We start from the raw sequence: 22,312 nt of genomic DNA on the forward strand, positions 1-22,312 counted from the left end.
AGAAGCCATGTAAAAATGAAACTAAAAATTCATGTCTAGGAAAAACTAAAACTCATAAAGATAAATATAAAATATAATAAATCAAATTTATAATCTCTGTATTCATCAGCCTGAAAATACTGATGTCCGTGAATCAGAATTTGGGGCAAATGTTTTGAGGGGGTTTCAAAGATGTACTTTTTAAGTATACATTTTATCTTTAGTTCTATATTATTTTATTTCTTTAATCATTTTTCATTAGTGATAATTGTATCTGAATTTAAAAAAAACATTAAATCACATGACTAGGATACTGTTTTCATTGTCCTCACTCTTGTTTAGTGGATTCAGAATTGGAAATCAAAAATGCCTTTATGCTGTGGCTTTTTAACAAAAAAAACAAATTTCTAGGCTTCATGATTAATTTTTTTTTAAAAAGGAGAGAAGTAGGCAGGAGAGTGGATAATTGACAAACTTTCATTTCCTGAAATATAACTACACATTCCATACATCTAGTAAAGACATAAATTTGAAAAGACTTCATTTTTTTTTGTCATAACTTCATTGGATTGTAACCAAAATGGCAGATCTTTTTATTCTTCCTTAAAATATTGACAGAGAACCATAACTTATTTTCCATTAAGGAAACCCCACAGAGAACCCTTACCTCAAATTTGCTGGTTTTCATTTTTTTCTTGGAGTTGTTTCTTCAGGTGATCATCCTATTGATATGGTGAGGACAGGAGGGGACACGGAGTGAGTCAGGATGTACTCCTCCCACTGTGCGGAGAAGGGATTACAGTAAACACCTGCACAAAGTGAATAGTGGTTACAACAGCTGGCGGTATTAAACACTGGGGAGAAAGCGTTGTAAAAGCATTATCTCTTATGGTCTCAGTAACCCTATGAAGTAAGGGCTGTTTGAGCCCCATTTTACAGATGAGGAAACCAACACTTAGGAAAGAAACTATAATGATTTGTTCGAGATGATGCAACTAGTAAGATGTAGAGTTAATATTTGAACCCAGGTCTGGATGAATCCAGCATCTGACCTTTTAACTCCCATACTCTTTTCCTTTAAGTAGCCGTATGAGAAGCCAAGGACAGTCATTCATTCATTTACTGGTAGACATGTACGCCACTGCCTTCAGGAAGAATTTCACAGTTCTGGCAGTTTTTAAGAGTGAGCATAAAGTGAAATGAGAAACATGCTCCAAGACAAACTTGGGCAGAGAAGTAGATCAGAAATCAGATTAAATACCTTGATGTGGAGTACTAGGCCACTCATGATCTGGCCCTTAGCTACCTCCACATCATTCCATACTAGTCCCCCCAACCCCTTGATCTCCACCCTCCTACCACCCAAACCCTTGAACACACATAGCTCTTTCATCGAGGGTTTTGCATTTGTTCTTGTTTTCTGGACCTCTTTTCCTTGGTCTTTGCTTGCATAGCACTTCTCAGCCACCTGGTCTTATCTCCAAATAGCACCTCCCCAAGGAAGGCTTCCAGTATGCCCTATCTGTGTAGAGCAGCCTCCCTTCAGTTACTCTATTTCACTGCCTCATGCCTTTATTTCTGGCACTTAACACATGCCAAAAGAGCAAGAAATTCATTTTCCTTCTTTCCTTTTCACCTGAATGGGTATTCCTTCCCAATACCCGGCACAGTTCCTGGTATCTTTTAGGCTTAAGAAGTATTTTTGAATATTTATGAACATTTAGAACTAATTGAGCAAAGTACTAAAGAGATAGATAATTTGGTCATGGGATACCAGAAATTTACATGCATGCAGCCAACATAAGCCACTCTAAACTTCTAAGAAAAAGAGCAAGAAAATTAAATGACACTTAAAAAAGGGTTTTATTTTTGACTGAGATAAGCAAAAAAGTAAAAGATTGTGAGGATGTTGATCTGGCAAAAGAATTGAATTTCCAGTAGGGAGATTGTCTTTCATATTTTAAAAATTTTTGGCAAAAATATCCATTTTCCTCAAAATCTGTGGATTTTTTTATTGTTATGATCTTAAGGCATTTTTTTTACTCTTTCCTTTGTGAAATGACATATTCTTAATTATTAAGATAATAGAACCATTCTATTTTCAAAAACTATTTGATTAAATTATTGTTTCTCTGCGAGTACATTCACAGCCCTTCTCTCTATAAATTTAGTCACAGTAATTGACTCCCCTTGTCACCAGGCTCATGTGCTCTTTAGCACGTAACTGAGTTCCTTTTTGCACAAAGCACTATCTTCATATTAAACATGGCTCTATAATAACATTATCCTCAAAGCCATATTAAATGTGGCTCTATAATAACATATATGTGGGATAGTTGACATTAATAATTACCCAAATTGGATGTTAACCTCATATGGTATAGTTTGAAAATTAATCTTCAATTATATTTAAAGGCTGGTGCTTGCAGGTTAGCTAGCTTTATCAGGCTTCTGTAAGTCTTAGCTGATTACTAGAAATACTGTTTTGGTTTTAAAACCATAAGCATAAAGGGTACAGGAGAGTGATAATTAATATTCTTCTATAGGGAAGTATAATGCTGTGGTTGAAATTCAGTAACAGTACCTAATAATTATAGATATAAGGTAAGCAGTAATATAGCTGGATATATGCCAAATGCTTGGCAATAATTTTAGTTGACACCCAATCTCAGCACCTTAGCTTTCATAAATTACATGGGTATTGAGCTTGGATATTTTAGGTTGGATGGAAAAACCAAATGGCTTTTCAGTGTGTCACAGTTGCAATGATGGTAACTGAATATTACCCAGGTATTACTCAGACGCGTGTGCAATAGGAAAAGAAACCCTTCATTTCCCCATCTGAGGGCAATGGCCCAGCATGTGAGTGAAGATCTTTGGAAGCAGAAATAAATTCTTAGACTGAACCTTCAGCCCAACCACAGTAATTCATCTTCTTGAAACCTGAGATTTTTCAAACCAGTTCGGCTAGAATGGGAAGCAAAAAGACCATATATTCCTACTGAAAGATATAAAACTATGAGGGAGAAAACAATGATAGTAAACAATTCCAAGCTAATATGACTCTATTGTGTGTGTGCGCGCGCGCACACGTGCACGCGTTTACTTACTTCTTTGAAAATTTGGTAGATATTTTGCTCGACGATGCTGGTGATACAACTGGACACAAAGATGGCCGCAGTGTGAAAATTATAGTCTCCATAAGCAAGGGCTACGGCCGAGCAAAGGTATGTTTTTAATCTTAAATTCTAAATATTCCTAAAGGATGAACATGACCATGAATCAAATGTATCTTATATTGGATATTTGTCCTGGTAAATATGCTATCAGCAGTGTGTATCTTGTCATTCACTTAATATGTCATAAAAGCATGAAAGTTAGGGACTCAAAAGAAATTACATCATTATATAGGTAGAAATATGTCTCAATATCTCATGTTCATTCACTGATGACAATAGTGATTGTCAACCACTCTCATTTCTATCGCTTCAGAAAAGAATCATTATTTTCTTTGACATAAACATCTTGTCTAACATTCTTTTGGTGTCATCTGTAAAATACAGGGGATATTTATGATGTGTAGTAACACGATGCCAGGGTTGTCAATATAGTTTTTGTACAAAGAAGAGACTATATGCTAGATGAATATTCTAGACACTAGAAAGATGTATTTACTGAACTCAGTATGAAAATTCTATTGATGCTACTACCTATGTGTCATTTATAAGCAAAGTCTTAGAAGATAAGGCAAATATTTTAATTTTTCTGGAATCAATTATTGCTATCAAATTGACAATGTCCTTGTGACTCAAGTCTTTTTTGAAAACTATAAATATTATTTCAAGTTGAGTTTGTAGTCGAGTGACCAAGAATACAAATCTGCAAGTATCTGAATTTGTTCCCATCAAACAGAAAAGTCCTTTGGAATTTTAAAATAGTTGAAATATTGAAGTTTAAAAAGTAAGATAGCACTTGTGAATTTTTACACTGACTAAATATTCCAAGAATTCCAATGCCATAAACTTTCTTCTTGAGCTGTAGATTTTTGCTTGATTTTCCCAAGTGGGTCTTCATGTGAAAGATTCTAATAGTCCCAGTGAAGCTTAAGCTATCTCTAATTTGAAAGCAGCTACTTACAAAGCATTGTATGAACACATTTGTTTTGACTGGGTTATAATACTACTAGAAAGCAAGTTTTCTATTTTAACATAATTCTAAAAGGCAATGTTTTTGGACATTGAAAGGAATTGTTTTAGTCTTCTTGGGCTGCCATAACAAAATACCATAGACTGGCTGTATTACAGATCAAAAATTTATTTTCACACCATGGTAAAGTCCAAGACCAAGGGGCTAGCTAATTTGGTTTCTAGTGAGGACTCTTTCGTTGTGTTGCAGATAGCCATCTCTCAATATGTCTTTACATGTCTTTTCCTCAGTGTGTGTACTTGGGGAGAGGGAAAGTTGGGTGTCTCCCTCTCCCCACCCCCCGCCACTTATGAGGTCACTAATGCCATCATGAGAGCGCCATTCTACTGACTTAACCTGATTACCTTCTAACGGCTTCATTTCCAAATATCACACAGGATTGTGTCTTTAACATGTGGATTTGGGAAAGACACAAACACTCAGTCCATAAGAGTAGTAAAAAAAAAAAAAAATCACAATGGTTTGTTGTGAATTTCTTAACCTTTTCTGAAAAAGGTATTGACTTCTAACTTGGATTATATCTAAATAGTGGTAATAATCATTTACCCTTATAGAGGCAAATGTTATAGATGAAGAAATCAAGGCTTCTTGATGAGATGGCTAGGTGACTTACCTAAAGTCACATTTCTTAAGTGAGGTGGTAGGTATTGTGCATTGTAGAATCCTTATCTTCTGATATCTGATTCAGTTGTTATTCTACCACCTCTTGAGGATAATACAGTCAGTGACTAGAACCAAGATTGTAACATAGCAACTAGCTAATTATATCTACTGAAGTCATGATCACTATTTTATGTAACCATTTCCAGTCATCATAAAAGGGGCCCCACTCAGACTATAAATCTCGAATTGTTTATTTGTCCAATATATGTAAAAAGTCCTCAAAATCCCATCCCACAAAAAAAGATAATAGGGGCACCTGGGTGGCTCAGTCAATTGAGTGTCCGACTTAGGCTCAGGTCACGATCTCACCGTCTGTGAGTTTGAGCCCCGCATCGGGCTCTGTGCTGACAGCTCACAGCCTGGAGCCTGCTTTGGATTCTGTGTCTCCCTTTCTCTCTGCCCCTCCCCTGCTCGTGTTCTGTCTCTCTCTCTCTGTCAAAAATAAATACACATTAAAAATTTTTTTTCAAAAGATGATACTAAATTTGGGACCATTCTTTGCTCGATAAAATGGCTCCTGTAGGATTCCCTGACATGTTCTTGTAGTAAATTTTTTGATAAATTCAAAGTGGAAACTGTTTTTGTAAATATGTGAAGGCCATGCTACTGTGGATAACTTAGTTTTAAAAGCTGGATTTGATATCATCTAAATCAATACATGAAAACAACATGATTTTCAGACTTAACAAAGATCAGGCCACAAAATTAGTAGGAGGAAGTTGTAGGTCTCATATGAAATAGTTCTCTTGCCTCTCGATCACCATTTCCCTTCTACCAAGCTGCATCTACTCAAGAATGCACCGCTGCATTAAAGCAAAAGACTATTTTCCCTTTTACCAAACAGGTCATGAATTAGTTTTCCATACCACTTCATCTCATCTCTTTCTTTCTTGTTTTTGTTACTATTGATGTTACTTTGTTTGTTTGTTTGTTTAGTTAGTTTGTTGGGGTGTGTTTTATTTTATATAATATACCATGCAGGTCTGTTACAATAAGACCTATAGGCTTAATAAACATTTTAGTCCTTAGTAGTAGTACATTAATATGTTTTAGTAGGAAATGTAGTAATAAGACATATGACTGGGTTTTATTGGGTTCTCTTTGTTCTTATTTAGGATCAGAAGTCTCAGGCCTATTTGATAGGATCCATTGGTGTTAGTGGAAAAACCAAGTGGGATGTCTTAGATGGTGTAATCAGACGTCTCTTTAAGGTAAGTTGTACAAAATTTCCTGATACTAAGTTTCACATCTGTTTTATTTTACATGCTTTCCTTAGCTTTAATAACGTGGACTTTGCTTTTCCTACCTCCCTTTCAAATAGTAAGGAAAGCTTTCTCGTTGTGCTGTGTGATATTAATAATTCTTTTATTGCCCATTTCAAAAATCTTGACAGCTAGCTTCATATCCCCAGGAGTTTTGTATTTGTAGTAGATGAGTTGAATCTCTGTTTTGACTTCCTTTTTTGTGTGTATCATTTTAGGAATATGTGTTCCGAATTGATACATCCACTAGCCTTGGTCTGAGCTCGGACTGCATTGCTAGCTACTGTATAGGAGATTTAATTAGATCCCATAGCCTAGAAGTGCCTGAACTGCTGCCTTGTGGATATCTTGTTGGAGATAATAACGTCATTACTGTGAACCTGAAAGGTAAAAAGAAAAATGAAAAGAAAAACACAACTGTATCTTTTAGCCAACATTTCTTTCTCCTTTCTTTCTTTCTTTCTTTCTTTCTTTCTTTCTTTCTTTCTTTCTTTCTTTCTTTCTTTCTTCCTCTTTGCAATTTCACTTCAAGTTTTCGTTACTTGAAAGCTCTCTTAACCACATCAATGGTTTTAATATGAAACGAGACATACTTATTTTTAAAACACTAAAATCTTACTAAAACACTAAAACCCTACTAAAAACACCAAAATTGAAGTAAATGAAATTCTTTGAGTTCTGGGATGTGAAATTTTGAAGATTCTCTAAGACTCAAGAAGAGGAATGTGATGAGGGAATTTCAAATTTCTAGGTTTTCTCCAGTACCATCTTTCATTTAGGGAGGATTCAAAGAATTCATTGCATATCCCAAAGTAATATATTCATCACTGTATCTTTGATTTTAAAATATGTGTGTGTACCCAATAAATACCCACTGGGGATAGAGAATAGATGTTAAGAATCGGGAATGAGAAATTCTGTTTGCTTTGGATGATGTGATTAATTATAGGCAAATGGAATATCTAAAGTATACTTGTCTCCATAATTCCTTGCTCATATATGTTAAAGAGCCAGAGCCCATCTACATAAACTGGATTAATAGAGGAATTTGCCAATATTTGATTTTGTGATTAAGGTGCTTGGGTTAGTAAAAGGAGATACTGTTGCTCTGCTTCTTAATTCCTTGCCAAATATCACAATTCTATTCTTCAAAAGCTTAAGTGGTTGTACAGCTAGGATTTGTAATGAGAGATAGGAGAAAACAAAGAGAAGGGAAAAATAGAAAGAAAAGGGAAGAATGTACACATATGCTTCAATATTTACATTTATTCTTAACAAAACTATCACCTTCAAAGGCAAGGAAAATATTATGATAGAAATGATAGTAATTCTTCCATTTCTGTCTGGAAACCTACTTGGGAAACATGAAGTAGACAATAGAGCTAAGCCTGAACCAAAGGAAACAGCTAACTTTCTTTGGGATGTTCACTCTGCCTTATTACTGATGTGTTTGTTTGTTTGTTTATGGGGGGGGGCTAAAACGGCAGCACATGGTTGTGAGATAGAAATATCAAGGAAAGAATTTTACAAGGCCTGCATCCCTGAAACTAATAACTCTGTTGTCAGCACTGTATTTTAAATCCCAGCTTATGTAGAACAATAAGGCATGCTATTCCCTTTGTTTCTTCCTTCAGGGGTAGAAGAAAACAGTTTGGACAGTTTTGTTTTTGATACACTGATTCCTAAACCAATTACCCAAAGGTACTTTAACTTGTTGATGGAGCATCACAGAATTATACTCTCGGGACCTAGTGGTACTGGAAAGACCTATTTAGCAAACAAACTTGCTGAATATGTAATAACCAAATCTGGAAGGAAAAAAACAGAGGATGCAATTGCCATTTTTAATGTGGACCACAAGTCAAGTAAGGTAAGTCACAAACTCCTAAGAGAACTGTCATTGCTTACTTATGGATTTAAGTGTCTTAAGCAATTAAGCTATAAGATTGTGTGAGACCCATTACCCAATTTGAACATGGAGACATATCTATCTCTGACTAAAACTGAAATCTGATGGATGACATCACCCTGTTTCATGAATTTGAGCAAGACTGATACTCAGTAGCATTCACTTATCAGGCAACTTCACAAGCATTGGGAATATACAGAAGAAAATGATGGTCTCTATTGTCCGATTTCTCTTAGACATCCATTTAAGAGGTGTTGGAGTAGAAAGAGATCCATGCAGAGTTCTATAAAAGCAAGAGGGAAGAATAACTCTTCTGTAAGAATTAGAGCTTTATAGGGGCGCCTGGGTGGCGCAGTCAGTTAAGCATCCGACTTCAACCAGGTCACGATCTCGCGGTCTGTGAGTTCGAGCCCCGAGTCAGGCTCTGGGCTGATGGCTCAGAGCCTGGAGCCTGTTTCCGATTCTGTGTCTGCCTCTCTCTCTGCCCCTCCCCCGTTCATGCTCTGTCTCTCTCTGTCCCAAAAATAAATAAACGTTGAAAAAAAAATTAAAAAAAAAAGAATTAGAGCTTTATAAAAAGTTAACGTGACCTGGATCTTAACAAATAGGTGGGAATAAACTGGGGTATTATAACAAAGGGGATATGGGTATGATTAGAATAGTCTAAGCAGAAATTCTGGGAACAGCAATTTGCTTACATTATATTTCTATTAGAATTTCTGCTTAGGAACCTTAGGAAATTGAACGATATTTCATGTTGCCATCAACTAAGTTCTAATGTACCATAATAATCAGCTTGAACACTCTCAGCTATTAAATAGGCATGAGGAAGCTATAAAACCTAGCCAGTAATTTCATATATTATGAATAGAATAAGGAATCCTAAACAGAAAATTGTTAATGTTTAACATATTCCTGACATTATAATATTTTTGCCTGTAATAATTAATTACTTCCTCAATCAATTTAACCTAAGCATCTCTTAGGAAACTGTATCTGTTATAAGCAATAACTTGATGCAATCCACATGATATTGGGTCATGTTATTTTTCCAAAGATAACCTGGTTAGATGATCCAAACTGACCCAGTCTCTCAGAAGCTTCAGCCCTACAAATTTTCAGAAATAAACACACGAAAGCAACCCAAACCCACTGGATTCTTGAAATAAACCAGACGTATAGCTTAGTAAACAAAACATTCTTAATGGTATGAATAGCTATATACTAACAAACTGGACAACCTAAGAGAAATGGAAAAGCTTTTAGAAACATACAACTTGCTATAACTGAACCAGGAAGAAATGGCAAATCTGAATAGACCAATTACTAGTAAAGGGATTGAATCAATCATCAAAAATCTCCCAAAGAAGAAAAGCTCAGGACCAGATGACTTCACATGTGAATTTTATCAATCATTTAAAGAACACCAATACAAACTCTGCTGAAAATCTGAAGATGAGGGAACATTCCAGAACTCATTCTATGAGGCCAGCATTATCCTGCCACCACTAGAAAAGAAAACTACAGGCAATATCCCTGATGAATATAAACGTAAAAATTCTCAATAAATATACTGGCAAATCAGGGGTGCCTGGGTGGCTCATTCAGCTGAGCGTCCAGCTCTTGGTTTCAGCTCAGGTCATGATCTCACAATTTATGAGTTCGAGCCTCCTGTCGGGCTCTGCACTGTCAGTGCTTGGAATTACCTTTCTCTCCCTCTCTCTCTGCCTCTCCCCTTTTTTCTCTCTCTCACAAAATAAATAAACTTAAAAAAATACTAGCAAATCAAATTCAGTAGCACCTTAAAAGGATTATTCCCCATGATCCAATGGGATTTACATCTAGGATACAAAGATAGTTCAGCATATAGAAATTAATTAATGTGATGTGTCACATTCATAGAATGAAAGAGAACAGATCATATGATCATCTCAATAGATGCAAAGAAAGCATATGACAAAGTACAACATCCATTCATGATAAAAACTTTTAACAAATTAGGCATCAAAGAAAAACATCTTAACATAATAAAGGCCATACAGACAAGCCAATGGTTAACCTCATACTCAGTGGTAAAATTTGAAAGCTTTTTCTTTAAGATCAAGACCAAGACAAAGATGCCCACCCTCATCACTTCTATTTAACATAGTACGAGGTATCCTAGCTAGAACAATTAGGCAAAAAAAGAAGGGGAAGAATAAAAGGTGTCAGAATTGGAAAGGAAGAAGTAAAATCATCTCTATGTGCAGGTGACATTTTATATATAGAAAATCCTAAAGACACACAAAAAAACTGTTAGATCTAATCAATGAATTTAGTGGTTGCAAGATATAAAATTAACACACAGAAATCAGTTATGTTTCTATATGCTAACAATGGATTTTTGGAAAAAGAAATAAAGAAGTTGATCTCATTTATATTAGCATCAAAAACAATAAAATACTTAGAAATAACTTTAAGGAGATAAAATATCTCTGCTCTGAGAACTACAGTGCATTGATGAAAGAAATTGAAGAAGACACAAATAAATGGATAGGTATCTCATGTTCATGGATTAGAAGAATTAGTATTATTAAGGTATCAATAGTAGCATAAGCCATTATAGATTCAATGTAATCTCTATCAAGATTTGAATGCATTTTTTATAGAAGTCAAAAAAAAAAAACCCACTCATAAAATGTATATGGAACCACAAAAGACTCTGAATAGCCAAAGAAATCCTGAGAAAGAAAAACAAAGCAGGAGCCACCACACTTCCTAATTTCATCTCTACTCTATAGTCATTAAAACAGTATGGAAGTGACACAGCAACAGACATGTAGAATTGACAGACACAATGAAACAGAATCAAAAGCCTGAAAATAAATCCAAGCATATACCATTATCTAATGCTGGATAAGGGAACCAAGAATACTCAATGGAGAAAAGACAGTTTCTGCAGTAAATGGTGCTGGGATAATTAGATATTCACATGCAAAAGAATGAAACTGGGCACATATTTACATTACTCACAAAATTAACTTGCAGTGCATTCAAGATATAAAAGTAAGACCTGAAACCATGAAACTCCTGGAAGAAAACATAGAAATAAAGCTCCTTAACATGGATCTTGATAATGATTTTTTGGTTAAGACACCTAAAGTACAAGCAACAAAATAAAAAAATAAACAAGTGGCAATACATCAAGCTCAAAACGTCTGTACAGGAAAAGAAACAAAGTGAAAAGGCAACCTACAGAATGAGAGAAAATGTTTACAAACCATCTATATCTGATAAGGGCTTAATATCCAAAATATGGAAAAAACTAATACAACTCAATAGGAACAAGACATTTGACCCAATTAAAAAGAGGACAAGGGACCTGAATGGATATTCTCCATAAAAGATATACAAAAGGCCCAACAGGTACATGAAAAGATGCCCAATATCACTAACCTCTAGGGAAATGAAAATTAAAACCACAAAAAGGTATCACCTCATGCCTGTTAGAATGGACATCATCAGAAAGACAAGACGTGATAAATACTAGTGTGGAAGTAGAGAAAAGGGAACCCTTGTACACTCCTGGTGGGATTGTTAATTGGTATAGTCCCTATGGAAAATAGTACAGAGGATCCTCAAAAAGTTAAAAATACTGCCATATGAGCCAGCAGCTCCACTTCTGGGAATATATGCAAAGGAAATGAAAACACCAACCCAGAAACGTATCTGCACCTTCCCATGTCCATAGCAGCATTATTTACAATAGCCAAGACATGAAAACAACTCAAGTGTCCATGGAAGGATAGATGGATTTAAAAAATGGTATATTTGATGGAATTCTAATAATATAATGGAATATTATTCATCCATAAAAAAATGAAGAAATCCTACCATTTGCTACAACATAGATGGACCCTGAAGTCACTATGCTAAGTGAAATAAGTCAGAGAAAGACAAATATGTATGATCTCACTTATATGTGGAATCTCAAAACAAAACAAAAAAAATTACCTGAGGTAGAGTATGGAGAGATGGAAATTGTAGGAAAATGGTTAAAAGGTACAAACTTCCACTTACAGGGTAAATAAATACTAGTGTTGTTATATACAACATGATGACCACGGCTAACCCTGCTGTATGATATATAGGAGAGTTGTTAAGGGAGTAAATTCTAAGAATTCTCATCACAAGAAAAATTTTGTTCTTTTTTTCTTTTCTTTTTATCAGATCTATCTGAGAAGGTGGATGTTAGCTGAACCTGTTGTAATCATTTTGCAATATGTATAAACCAAAACATCATGCTATTCATCTTAAACTTATACAGTGATGTATGTTAATTCTTTCTCAACAAAAATGTTCTTAACGAAGTAGTTTTTTAAGTCCCTATCACTGACCACCTGTGGAATATACAGCAGATTGTTGAATTTCCTTTGCCATGGTTTTCCCAACTGTAATATGGTCATGGCAAAAGCTAAGTGTCTGTGTGTCTGTGTGTGTGAGAGAAAAAGGGAGAGAAAGAGGGGAGCAAGGAGAGAGAGAGTGGAGGGGAGAGAGAGAGAGGGGGTAAGGGAGAAAAGGATTGAGAGAGCAGGGGAGGGACAAAAGGAAGAAGAGAGAGAGAAATAACAGTACAGGTAGCAAACACAATCAGTATAAGGGTTGCCTGCAATTATTAATTATATAATTAATGTAAATAGCTTTCAATAAATATTTCTTTCACAAGTACAGACCCATACAGACACCAGCCCCCAAACACACACATAGACCTTTGTTGAAAATTATCTTGTATGTACTTTTCACAGAGAACAGTGATGTACATAAAACATGCTGGGATCTCTTAAAGTTAAATAAACGTTATAGCACATGAATTCTGAATATTTCCTTGGAACTCAGCACCATTCGAATTGTGGTTGAACCACCCATTTTCATTTCAAGTAAGGAGAGACATGTAATCTGCGGCAGAATATTTGGCCCTTCTCTCAGCAGAAGTAGGAAGAGCTCAGTTGTTTGTTTGCCCCAGTCTACGTTTTTAATGCTTCCTGTGAATCTTGGGTCTCCTCAGAACTTTACTTAGAAAACATTTACCACCAGTATTTTTCTTTTCAGCCAGAATGATGAGAGGATTATGTCCCTTAGCCATCTTCAGTGTGTTCTTTGGATTTCCCCCAACGTTGTTGTGATAGAACTCTTGAGAAGTTTCTTTATGAAAGGCAAACAAACAAACAAATAGTTGTAAAAGGAGAAGAACAGAGTTATTACAACTTCTTTTGATAAAATTGCGGATCACTTAAAATCAAGTTTTTAATCAACTGGAGTGATTTGGGCTTCATTAGGATGTAGTTTAACATGGCATAATATAGTCAGTTAATTTATACTAATAAAATGTATGCTTCTAAAATTACTTACACTTAATTTGCACTTATAAAATTTGCCTCACACCCAAACCCACTATTATATATAGGTTCTTTTTATTTCAGTTAAAAAAAAAAAGGCTTCGTGTTTGGGGATGTTCTTAATAATATTATATAAATCTTTAAAAAAAATTGACCAAATATTACCAACACTCTTGTTTTCTTCTTGTTCTGAATAAAATCACTTGTGTCATTAATGGGTCAGTTTAATGTTTCTCATTACAATATAATGAAAAATCATCGCCGAGAGCATTGGAACAGAATGAATGATGCTAGGAAACAATAATAGGAAAAACCCGTGGACAAATCAGGTGGTATTTGGCACCAAGAAAGCACAAAATACAACTAACAAATGTTTATTGTTTCTTTCTGTTTGTAAGATATGAATGAGCTGTGGGCAGCGCTGGATACAATTCTTGCTAGAGAATTTAGCCAATTCTTGCCAAGTTACCAGAGAATCCACAGTGGTTTTTGTTTGCTTTGCTTTGCTTTTTCGTGAGGTGGGGGTGGTGGGAAGGCTATAAAGGACTAGGGATGACTAGCTGAGACTGAGGGACAGCTGCTAGCAGTGTGGAGTTACTAAAGTAACATGTGAATGAGGCATGAAATAATAGACCCCATCTCTGAAAAATGAAGCCGTGTAATGGCTGACGTGCATTATGCTTTGCTGCAGATAACACGGAAGAGACAAAGCCAAAAGGCACTTGCGGATTAAAAAAAATCGAACAATAAAACCATCAAATGGAAAAAATCTTTTCATGTGCTCGGTACCTCTGCATCTTACATTCTGTCCTCTTCCCATTGTCCCAGCCCTCCCTCAAACTGCCAGCTGGAATATTTTGATCGAGAGCGGTACACATAAACAATTAACACTTTGTGACATTTGATATAGCGGGCCCAGAAGGCTAGAGATGGATTTAGTAAATAATACGTGGCCAGCTGAGAACACTTGGAATGTTAGGTAGGAAAAGATCAGAAAACTGGACTTGACACATTCATTTTTGATGTGTCTGGAGTCAAAAGAAGAGAAAGCAATGATCAACAGTTTTTATTATAACTGCAGGTTTCCATGTGTATTTTCAAAGTATGAGATTCATCTCATTATCAGTGTCCATCTGGTAGATATACCTGTTTTCCTTTGCTTAATTAGATCTTGGACATGAAACTTTTAATGCTAATGCATCAATACTTCAATCTCACATTTAAACCCAATTAAGCTACAACGGGGATCATAAAGTGATTTCAAAGGGGTCTGAGAAAAACTCTTTTAAGTTATATAACAAAATTATTTGTGTATGCGTATTTCCACTCGCAACTGGTCTACAGCTTTCATTAGGTACCCAAAGAGGTCTACTACCTTTCTCAAGATGAGAGAATTATAATAGAATCTAATGGCCCTTCTTTTCCAAAATCACTCAGTGATGTCTTAATTACCAAGTTCATTGCCCTTGGCATCTTTTCTCTCTCTCTGGTTTTTGCTGATGTATAGCAAATTGCTGTAGGTAATCTTCCCTTTCTAGAAATCCCTCTAATTTTCATGATGTATAATTCTCTCCTGGTTTTCTTCTTTCCCTCTAGTAAGCTCTTTAAAAGTCTCATTCACTGACTGTTTTCCTTCACCTACCAGTAAATGAAAATATACCCCAACATTCTATTCTCTCCCACTTCTGTTTTCCCCTGGATGACTCTCCTGGTTTCAACTTGTGTTGACTCCAGTTGGACACTGATAGCCATGCCGACTCTTCCAAATAGTAGGCCTTTCTCTTAGCTTACACATATGTTTCTATCAGCATACGAGGTGCGCATATTTAGAAAACCCAGTTTCAGCTCTGAAAAATATTAAATCCATCTTTTTCCATCCATCTCCAGTACCACCACCCTCCCACCCAAATTAACACTATCACTTGGATGACTGCAATTGTCTTCTAATTGCTTGATTCAGAAGTTCTATTAAATTTTCCTTTTCTCGGGGCGCCTGGGTGGCGCAGCCGGTTAAGCGTCCGACTTCAGCCAGGTCACTATCTCGCGGTCCGTGGGTTCGAGCCCCGCGTCGGGCTCTGGGCTGATGTCTCAGAGCCTGGAGCCTGTTTCCGATTCTGTGTCTCCCTCTCTCTCTGCCCCTCCCCCGTTCATGCTCTGTCTCTGTCTGTCCCAATAATAAATAAACGTTGAAAAAAAATTAAAAAAAAATTCCTTTTCTCTTTATGCATTTATCCCTTCACCTCATGGAAACCAGAATATTTTTCCACTGTTGAAGTCTGACTGCATTAAAATCCTGCAATGTTTTCCCACTGCTTTCCATACTAGATCAAAAATCTTCCCACACTTCTACTATCCCTACTGAATCCCATAGTGTCTCTTGGCTTCAACAATTTTGTTATTCTCTTTGACTGGTTTCTATTCCTCCTTTACACTATACTTAACCATACTTTGAAATCATGATCCTGGCTACATTGCTCAGAACCCCAGACAAACATTCAATGTTTCTTTGTTGCCGACGGGAAAAGTCCGGTAACCTTTCAAATCATTCAGGGTTGCAAACTCTTCTTTCCAATTTACTTACCATTATTCATATACGCAAAACATATTCTACTAGTTCTTTCCTGCTTGGATAGTACGTGTGTGTGTGTGTGTGTGTGTGTGTGTGTGCGCGCGCGCTTCAGCCTTTGATTATTCTTCTCCCTCTAATTGGAAAGCTCTTCTTCCATTTTTAAGTATCAAAACATTACCTCATATTAAAAATAAAAGGTTAATATCAAATAATACTACTACCAGGAAGTCTTTCCTAGCAGTACAAGTAAGGCTTACATGCTCTGAACAAAATCTTATGTGTATGGTTTTTTGATATATTTTTACTGTGAATTTGTTTTGTTTTGTTTTGTTTTGTTTTGTTTTTATACACACACATGTGTAACCCTCTATTCTAGGCAATAGGCTCTTGAATGTTTTTCCCATTTCTAATTAATCATCATCTCCTTCATGTTTGTGTTTCCTTTGATAAATAAACTGCCCTTTCCCCACTGAAAAGAACATGTCAATGGTTCTCATTTGTTTATATAGTAAGATCCAAATTTTTCTGCACGGACTCAAAGTTTTTCTATTTTCTTTTTTATTGCAACCATCAGTACCATGTACCATTTCTCTTGCAACAACAGAACACTTATTTCCCCAAGCACATCATATTCTCATACCGTCCAGCTTTCACTCCTTATTATTTGGACTTCAATAATTTGTCCCCATGTACCCTGTTGCTTCCTGAACAACAAGCCTGGATCAGGTGCCTCTCTTAAATGTCCCTGTAGTGTTTTGTGCATTTCGTTAACCACACTGTGTTTTTGATTTACTTGTTGACCTGCCTTTCTGCTTATCAACTCTGAATTCCTGGAATGCAGAGATTATCTTGGAATCCTTAGTGCCAGAGTACCTGGAACATAATAGGTGCTTGCTAAAGCTATTTTGAAAGGATAGATTAACTACATACTTTTCATTTGGAAGCCCATTCATTGTTCAAAATTCATCTCGAATTCTACCTTGCTCTGGAGTCCACCAGGATCCCCCAGTTGGAATTAATCCTTTTTCCTTCTACAGGCCACATCCCTCCTTTAACCTTTCTCATGGGATGTTTTACATTTCATTTTGTGAATTTATTAGTTGTGGCTGTTTCTACCACCCTCCCAAGTTCCAACATACCTCTTCTGGAAAGTTTTCCTTGATACCCACTACCTAGGCAAAATCTCCTCCCCTGACCTCTCACAGCTCCTAATACACTAGTACCTTGTTTTCAAATGATTTATCATATTTAAATTTTAGTACCTAACGTGACATTCTTAAAGCCTACGAGGAAGACTTTTTTAACCTCTATGCTCAAAAAAGTACTTGATTCAGTTCATAATTCATGTTAAACTAACTTGAGCAGTGATTCATTATTTTTGTATACCCCAGGGGTTTGTCTAGGACTAAGAACGTAATAGAGAGGCAGTCAATATTTTATAAATCAATGAATGACTTAATATAGTTAGATTATTGATATAAATTCCATTTTTGTCTTTTAAGGTAAATGAAATTGTCCAGACCATTCATTAGTTTGAACATTTTTTTCTGTATTCTCTGATTTAGGCAATATTTATTCAATGTGATTGGCTCAATATAAGATTAATCGTGGATTAGTTTTCCTAACAAATTTTATATTTAAACTTAAATGAATATATTACTAAATGCCTCAGAATCCTGGCTATTGCTTGTATCCTTTTCTCCTTTCTTTTCAAGTTTATTTTTATTTATTTTCAGAGAAATAGAGAGCAAGTGGGGGAGGGACAGAGAGAGAGGGAGACAGAATCCCAAGCAGGCTCCACACCGTCAGCGCAAAGCCCAATCTGGGCCTTCAACTTACAAACCATAAGATCAAGACCTGACCCAAAATCAAGAGTTGGACACTTAACAGACTCAGCCCCCCGGGTGCCCTTATCCTTTTCTGCTTTTAGTTCTGAAAATGGTATTACAGACAGAGAGAGGTGGCATCTAGGGTGAGGAGTTCAGATATTTACTGGCAGGCAAAAATTGGAATCATGGAATTGTTTTTTAACCCTGAGCAAGATTTACAAATTGAAAATGTCATTGTAAATATGTAAATATTATGGAAATGCTCTTACTGATTAGGATAATTCTAAGAAAACTAATTATGTTCCTGGTCTACCCATCTGTGAGAGCAGTCAAACAGTAAACCGGTTATCATATTTAGATTAAAAGCTATCAGAAAGGAATAATACCTGTTAAAAAACTCAAGAAGTTCAAGAAATGCTGATGTCAAGTGACCCAGTGAAATATAAAAATTTTTGTCTTTGTTTAAAATCACGGAAGTTTCATGCAGATTATAGATAAGTAAATAACCACACTTTTGGCTAAGTCCTGGGGCCGTGCTTTCATGCATCCTATCAAAATAAATTGGAATTAAAATAGTTGAAGTATTAGCACAAACTTAGCTGTGCCATTTTGGATTTATTCTAGCTTTGAAATTACAAGGTTTGCTTAAATCCACTTTTATCATTTTAATACCAAAAGCAAGAATGGTATTTGTCTTGATGTTTGTGGTTTATTGTAAGAGCTCATATCCAGAATTCTCTCTCTCTCTCTCTCCCTCACTCTTATTTATTTGTTTGTTTGTTTGTTTGTTTTGCTCTTTCTTAAGGGGAGACAACAACTGGAAAACATGCTTTTGTGTTTACAGTTTTATATTTGCTGCAGGCGTTGTGTATTGGCTTTTGTCTTTGCTCGTTTCTTTATAAAATATATCCTTTCAGCATCATATGTTTTTTTGTTTTGTAGAATAAAGTTTTATGTCACTGGAATGACCTATGGGTTTTTAAAAGATACTGGATGGAAGACAAAGTGTGCTCTTCCTAAACGATGAATTGCTTACCACTGATATAAATTTGTCATTGATATTTGTTTTCTTTTTTTTTTTTCCCAAGGAGTTGCAACAGTATCTAGCTAACCTGGCTGAACAGTGCGGTGCTGATAATAATGGTGTAGAACTCCCTGTTGTAATAATTCTTGATAATCTTCATCATGTGGGCTCTTTGAGTGATATCTTCAATGGTTTTCTCAACTGTAAATACAACAAATGGTATGCTTATGAAAGGTTTGAATGATGAAATGATAATAAAATTTGCCTTCTTATGCCTTTAAACCTTTTAAAACCCATGGTTTTCAGTGGATGCTATTAATGTGAGAAGCTTCATTAATATTATAATGCATTTTTAAAAACTCCCTGCGCATTTTTTCAAACGTCTGTTTATTCCTTCAACACTTAGTCCCAGGCAACTTTTATGGAAACATGTTTTACTTGATGGTGTTAGCTTCTACAGATATGCTGAAGGTCTGGGAGACCAGTATCCATGACAGAATGGATCGAGGAAATGAAGAACTAAAATGAAGCTTTAGGGCTCTGGTTTCATTTTTACTCCATATCAAAGTTTCAATTCATCCTTCCCATAAAGATAAACTTAATGCATTCAGATATATCTCTTTCCATTAATGAGTCTAATTTTTGACTATTTACTCTGAAAGTAAAAGGTTGAAGTCGGATATAAAAAAATCTGAAAACCCACTAAAGATTCACTATAGTATGGCCTCTAAAGAAAGGGTATACAAGAGCAAGCTAAACATTAGTTTTAATGGTGCAAATATCCCAATTAATCTCTGCTAGAGATTTTTTAAATGCTAAAAATAGATCAGCATAAGCACTGAAACAAGAATGCAAATTTTCTCATGTTATTAAGAAACTTTAAAATATCTATGAAATAATAAAAAAAGGAAAAATTAATGCATTTGATTATAATCATAAGAGCCATAAGATATCATAGTGAAATGAGGCTACTGTGATTATTCTAACCTTTTTATCTTATAGATGAGTAAACTCAGATTCAGAAAGGTAAAAGAATTCTCCTAGGATGCCAGACCTGAAATTAGACTCCCAAATCCAAATTTCCGCTCAATGATCTTTGTTATTTTTCAACCTAACATAACAGTATTACCCTTTTAAAGCCTAATGTTAAAATGGAATAATCCATATTTACCTAAATTTTTTCTTAAGGCAATTTAATGTACTAATCTCTTTTACCTTCAGTACATCTGCACATTTTATTTTATTTTCCAGTCCATATATTATTGGAACAATGAATCAGGGAGTTTCTTCATCACCAAATCTAGAGTTGCATCACAATTTCAGGTAAAGATAAACCGAATGTTTTACTTTTATTATTATTATTTATTTTATTTTTTTTTGTAGCATCTCTTTCTCTTTGCTTTCGGTTAGTGTTCTTCCATTTGTACATTGACAACTGCTGCCCATGGTGACCTGTGGTGTGAAAATAATTCTCACTTCTTCTGACATTCTTTCTCGAGCAGACGTTTTGTAATCCTCAACCATAATCAGAAGTGTTTCTTTAAAAACGAGAGAGAGAGAGAGAGAGAGAGAGAGAGAGAGAGAGAAAAGAAAAGGAAAGAAATGTTTGTCCTGCTCGCATTGTCACCAGCTAAAGTAGAGCATTTTTCTTCTAAGTGTGAGGAATGTGAAGAGAGTTCCTATTTCAGGATTTGTGATTCTCCTACAGAAGACGACTCGGCGTGTATACTCCCACTCACTTCTGACAAACAAGAGTTTCCCTTTAGCTCAAAAAGAAAAGTTAGTTGCTTTATATGCCTCTAATGCTAATGGATCTGTAACCCCTTTGAGCATTAAAGTGAGCCACCAATTAAAATAGGAACATTCTTAATTTTAATTGGAAAGAGAATGCTGTGGGCTTAACACTTAATTTATTTAAAGATTTATGATTTTTTTTTTCCTTTTTGTAGGTGGGTGCTATGCGCAAACCACACAGAACCAGTGAAAGGATTTTTAAGCAGATATCTTCGAAGAAAACTGATAGAGATAGAAATTGAAAGGAATATACGCAATAACGACTTAGTCAAAATTATAGATTGGATTCCTAAGACATGGCATCATCTCAACAGTTTTTTGGAAACACACAGTTCTTCTGATGTTACCATTGGTGAGTTCCAAAATTGCAATATGCCATTTTCCGGGAACTAAGAGTACGGTGCTGAAGATGGCCAGATTGGATGGTAGAAAATAACAAGTGAAGCTAATTTTTTCAGGCTTTCAAAGATTTAAGTTTTCTCTTTCCCTTCTGAAAGTTTGCCTTCTTCTAAGCTTTATATCTCTGATTACATTCATTTTGGCTGACAATTATGGTTTCCTAAGATTTGACTGAAATCAAATAAGTTTAACATAGACAACTATTTAAAAATCAGATAATCATTTGAAATAAATTGTTATCTGTTTCAAGTCCTTTCTTATGCTAAAAACAAATTTTATTTTTTTATTTAAATTTTTTTTTAACATTTATTCGTTTTTGAAAGGCAGAGAGAGAGAGAGAGAGAAAGAGACAGCATGAATGGGGGAGGGGCAGAAAGAGAGGAAGACACAGAAACAGAAACAGGCTCCAGGCTCTGAGCTATCAGCACAGAGCCTGATGCGGGACTTGAACTCATGGACTGCGAGATCATGACCTGAGCCGAAGACAGCCACTTAACCGACTGAGCCACCCAGCCACCCCTAAAAACAAATTTTAATCAGTGATTCACATCAAATATAGTTGTGAGAGAAGATTTTAGTTAGAAACACTTTAGGTGTTTTATGGATAATTGAAGTTGTTTTATATTTTTCATTGAGATAAAACTGAATTACTTCCTGTTAGTTGACATAAAGATGTTTATTTTTCTATTCCTCCTTAAATTGCATGTATAAAAGTCTCTTTCCCATACTGATGGATCATAAAGATGCAGTCAATAAGATACAATGTAAATGAGAAGAAGAATTTAACATTTGAGATCAGAAGACCAAAGCTGAGTCCCGTTTCTGCAAATAATGACATATTTTATATTTGGCAGTTTATTTCAGCTCAGTTTCATTATCTGTAAAATGGGGCATGGGGTTTGGATTATGACATGTAAGGTTTCTCCAACTCTAATATATTATATTTTAGATTAAGATTTTAGGGTCAAAGGAAGGGGAATTCAGAAGAGTGAGTCATCAGTAAAATGTACTTTGATAATAATCAAGCTGGGCAAGACTATAATTTCTTAAGAATCCTGCAAGGCATATTATTACTTCCCAAAAAATGATGTCTGAATATTTATGTGTTCAGGTTGTTAAATGTAATTCTTCTCAAAAATGGTTTGTTTTCTTCTTCTTAGGTCCCCGACTTTTCCTTCCTTGCCCTATGGATGTCGAAGCTTCTAGAGTTTGGTTCATGGATCTCTGGAACTATTCTTTGGTTCCTTACATTCTGGAAGCAGTGAGAGAAGGTCTTCAGGTATAGCACTCAATTTTCTTTACT

The 22,312-nt window shown here is 35.5% G+C and overlaps 1 protein-coding gene across 7 annotated transcripts in view; it reads left to right on the plus strand.

Annotated features, from left to right (window-relative positions):
• Positions 1-22,312, plus strand: part of NAV3 (neuron navigator 3) — a 592,036-nt gene that overhangs the window by 558,255 nt on the left and 11,469 nt on the right. For all 7 annotated transcript variants that reach the window (XM_043561562.1, XM_043561563.1, XM_043561564.1 and 4 more), the window contains 8 exons: positions 3,109-3,206; positions 5,964-6,059; positions 6,329-6,497; positions 7,745-7,980; positions 18,881-19,035; positions 20,068-20,139; positions 20,766-20,962; positions 22,170-22,288. In XM_043561562.1, coding sequence (XP_043417497.1) covers positions 3,109-3,206; positions 5,964-6,059; positions 6,329-6,497; positions 7,745-7,980; positions 18,881-19,035; positions 20,068-20,139; positions 20,766-20,962; positions 22,170-22,288 — 1,142 coding nt within the window. The remainder of the gene's footprint in view (positions 1-3,108; positions 3,207-5,963; positions 6,060-6,328; positions 6,498-7,744; positions 7,981-18,880; positions 19,036-20,067; positions 20,140-20,765; positions 20,963-22,169; positions 22,289-22,312) is intronic.

Source organism: Prionailurus bengalensis, chromosome B4 (assembly GCF_016509475.1).
Source record: "Prionailurus bengalensis isolate Pbe53 chromosome B4, Fcat_Pben_1.1_paternal_pri, whole genome shotgun sequence".
Classification (NCBI taxonomy): Eukaryota; Metazoa; Chordata; class Mammalia; order Carnivora; family Felidae; genus Prionailurus; species Prionailurus bengalensis.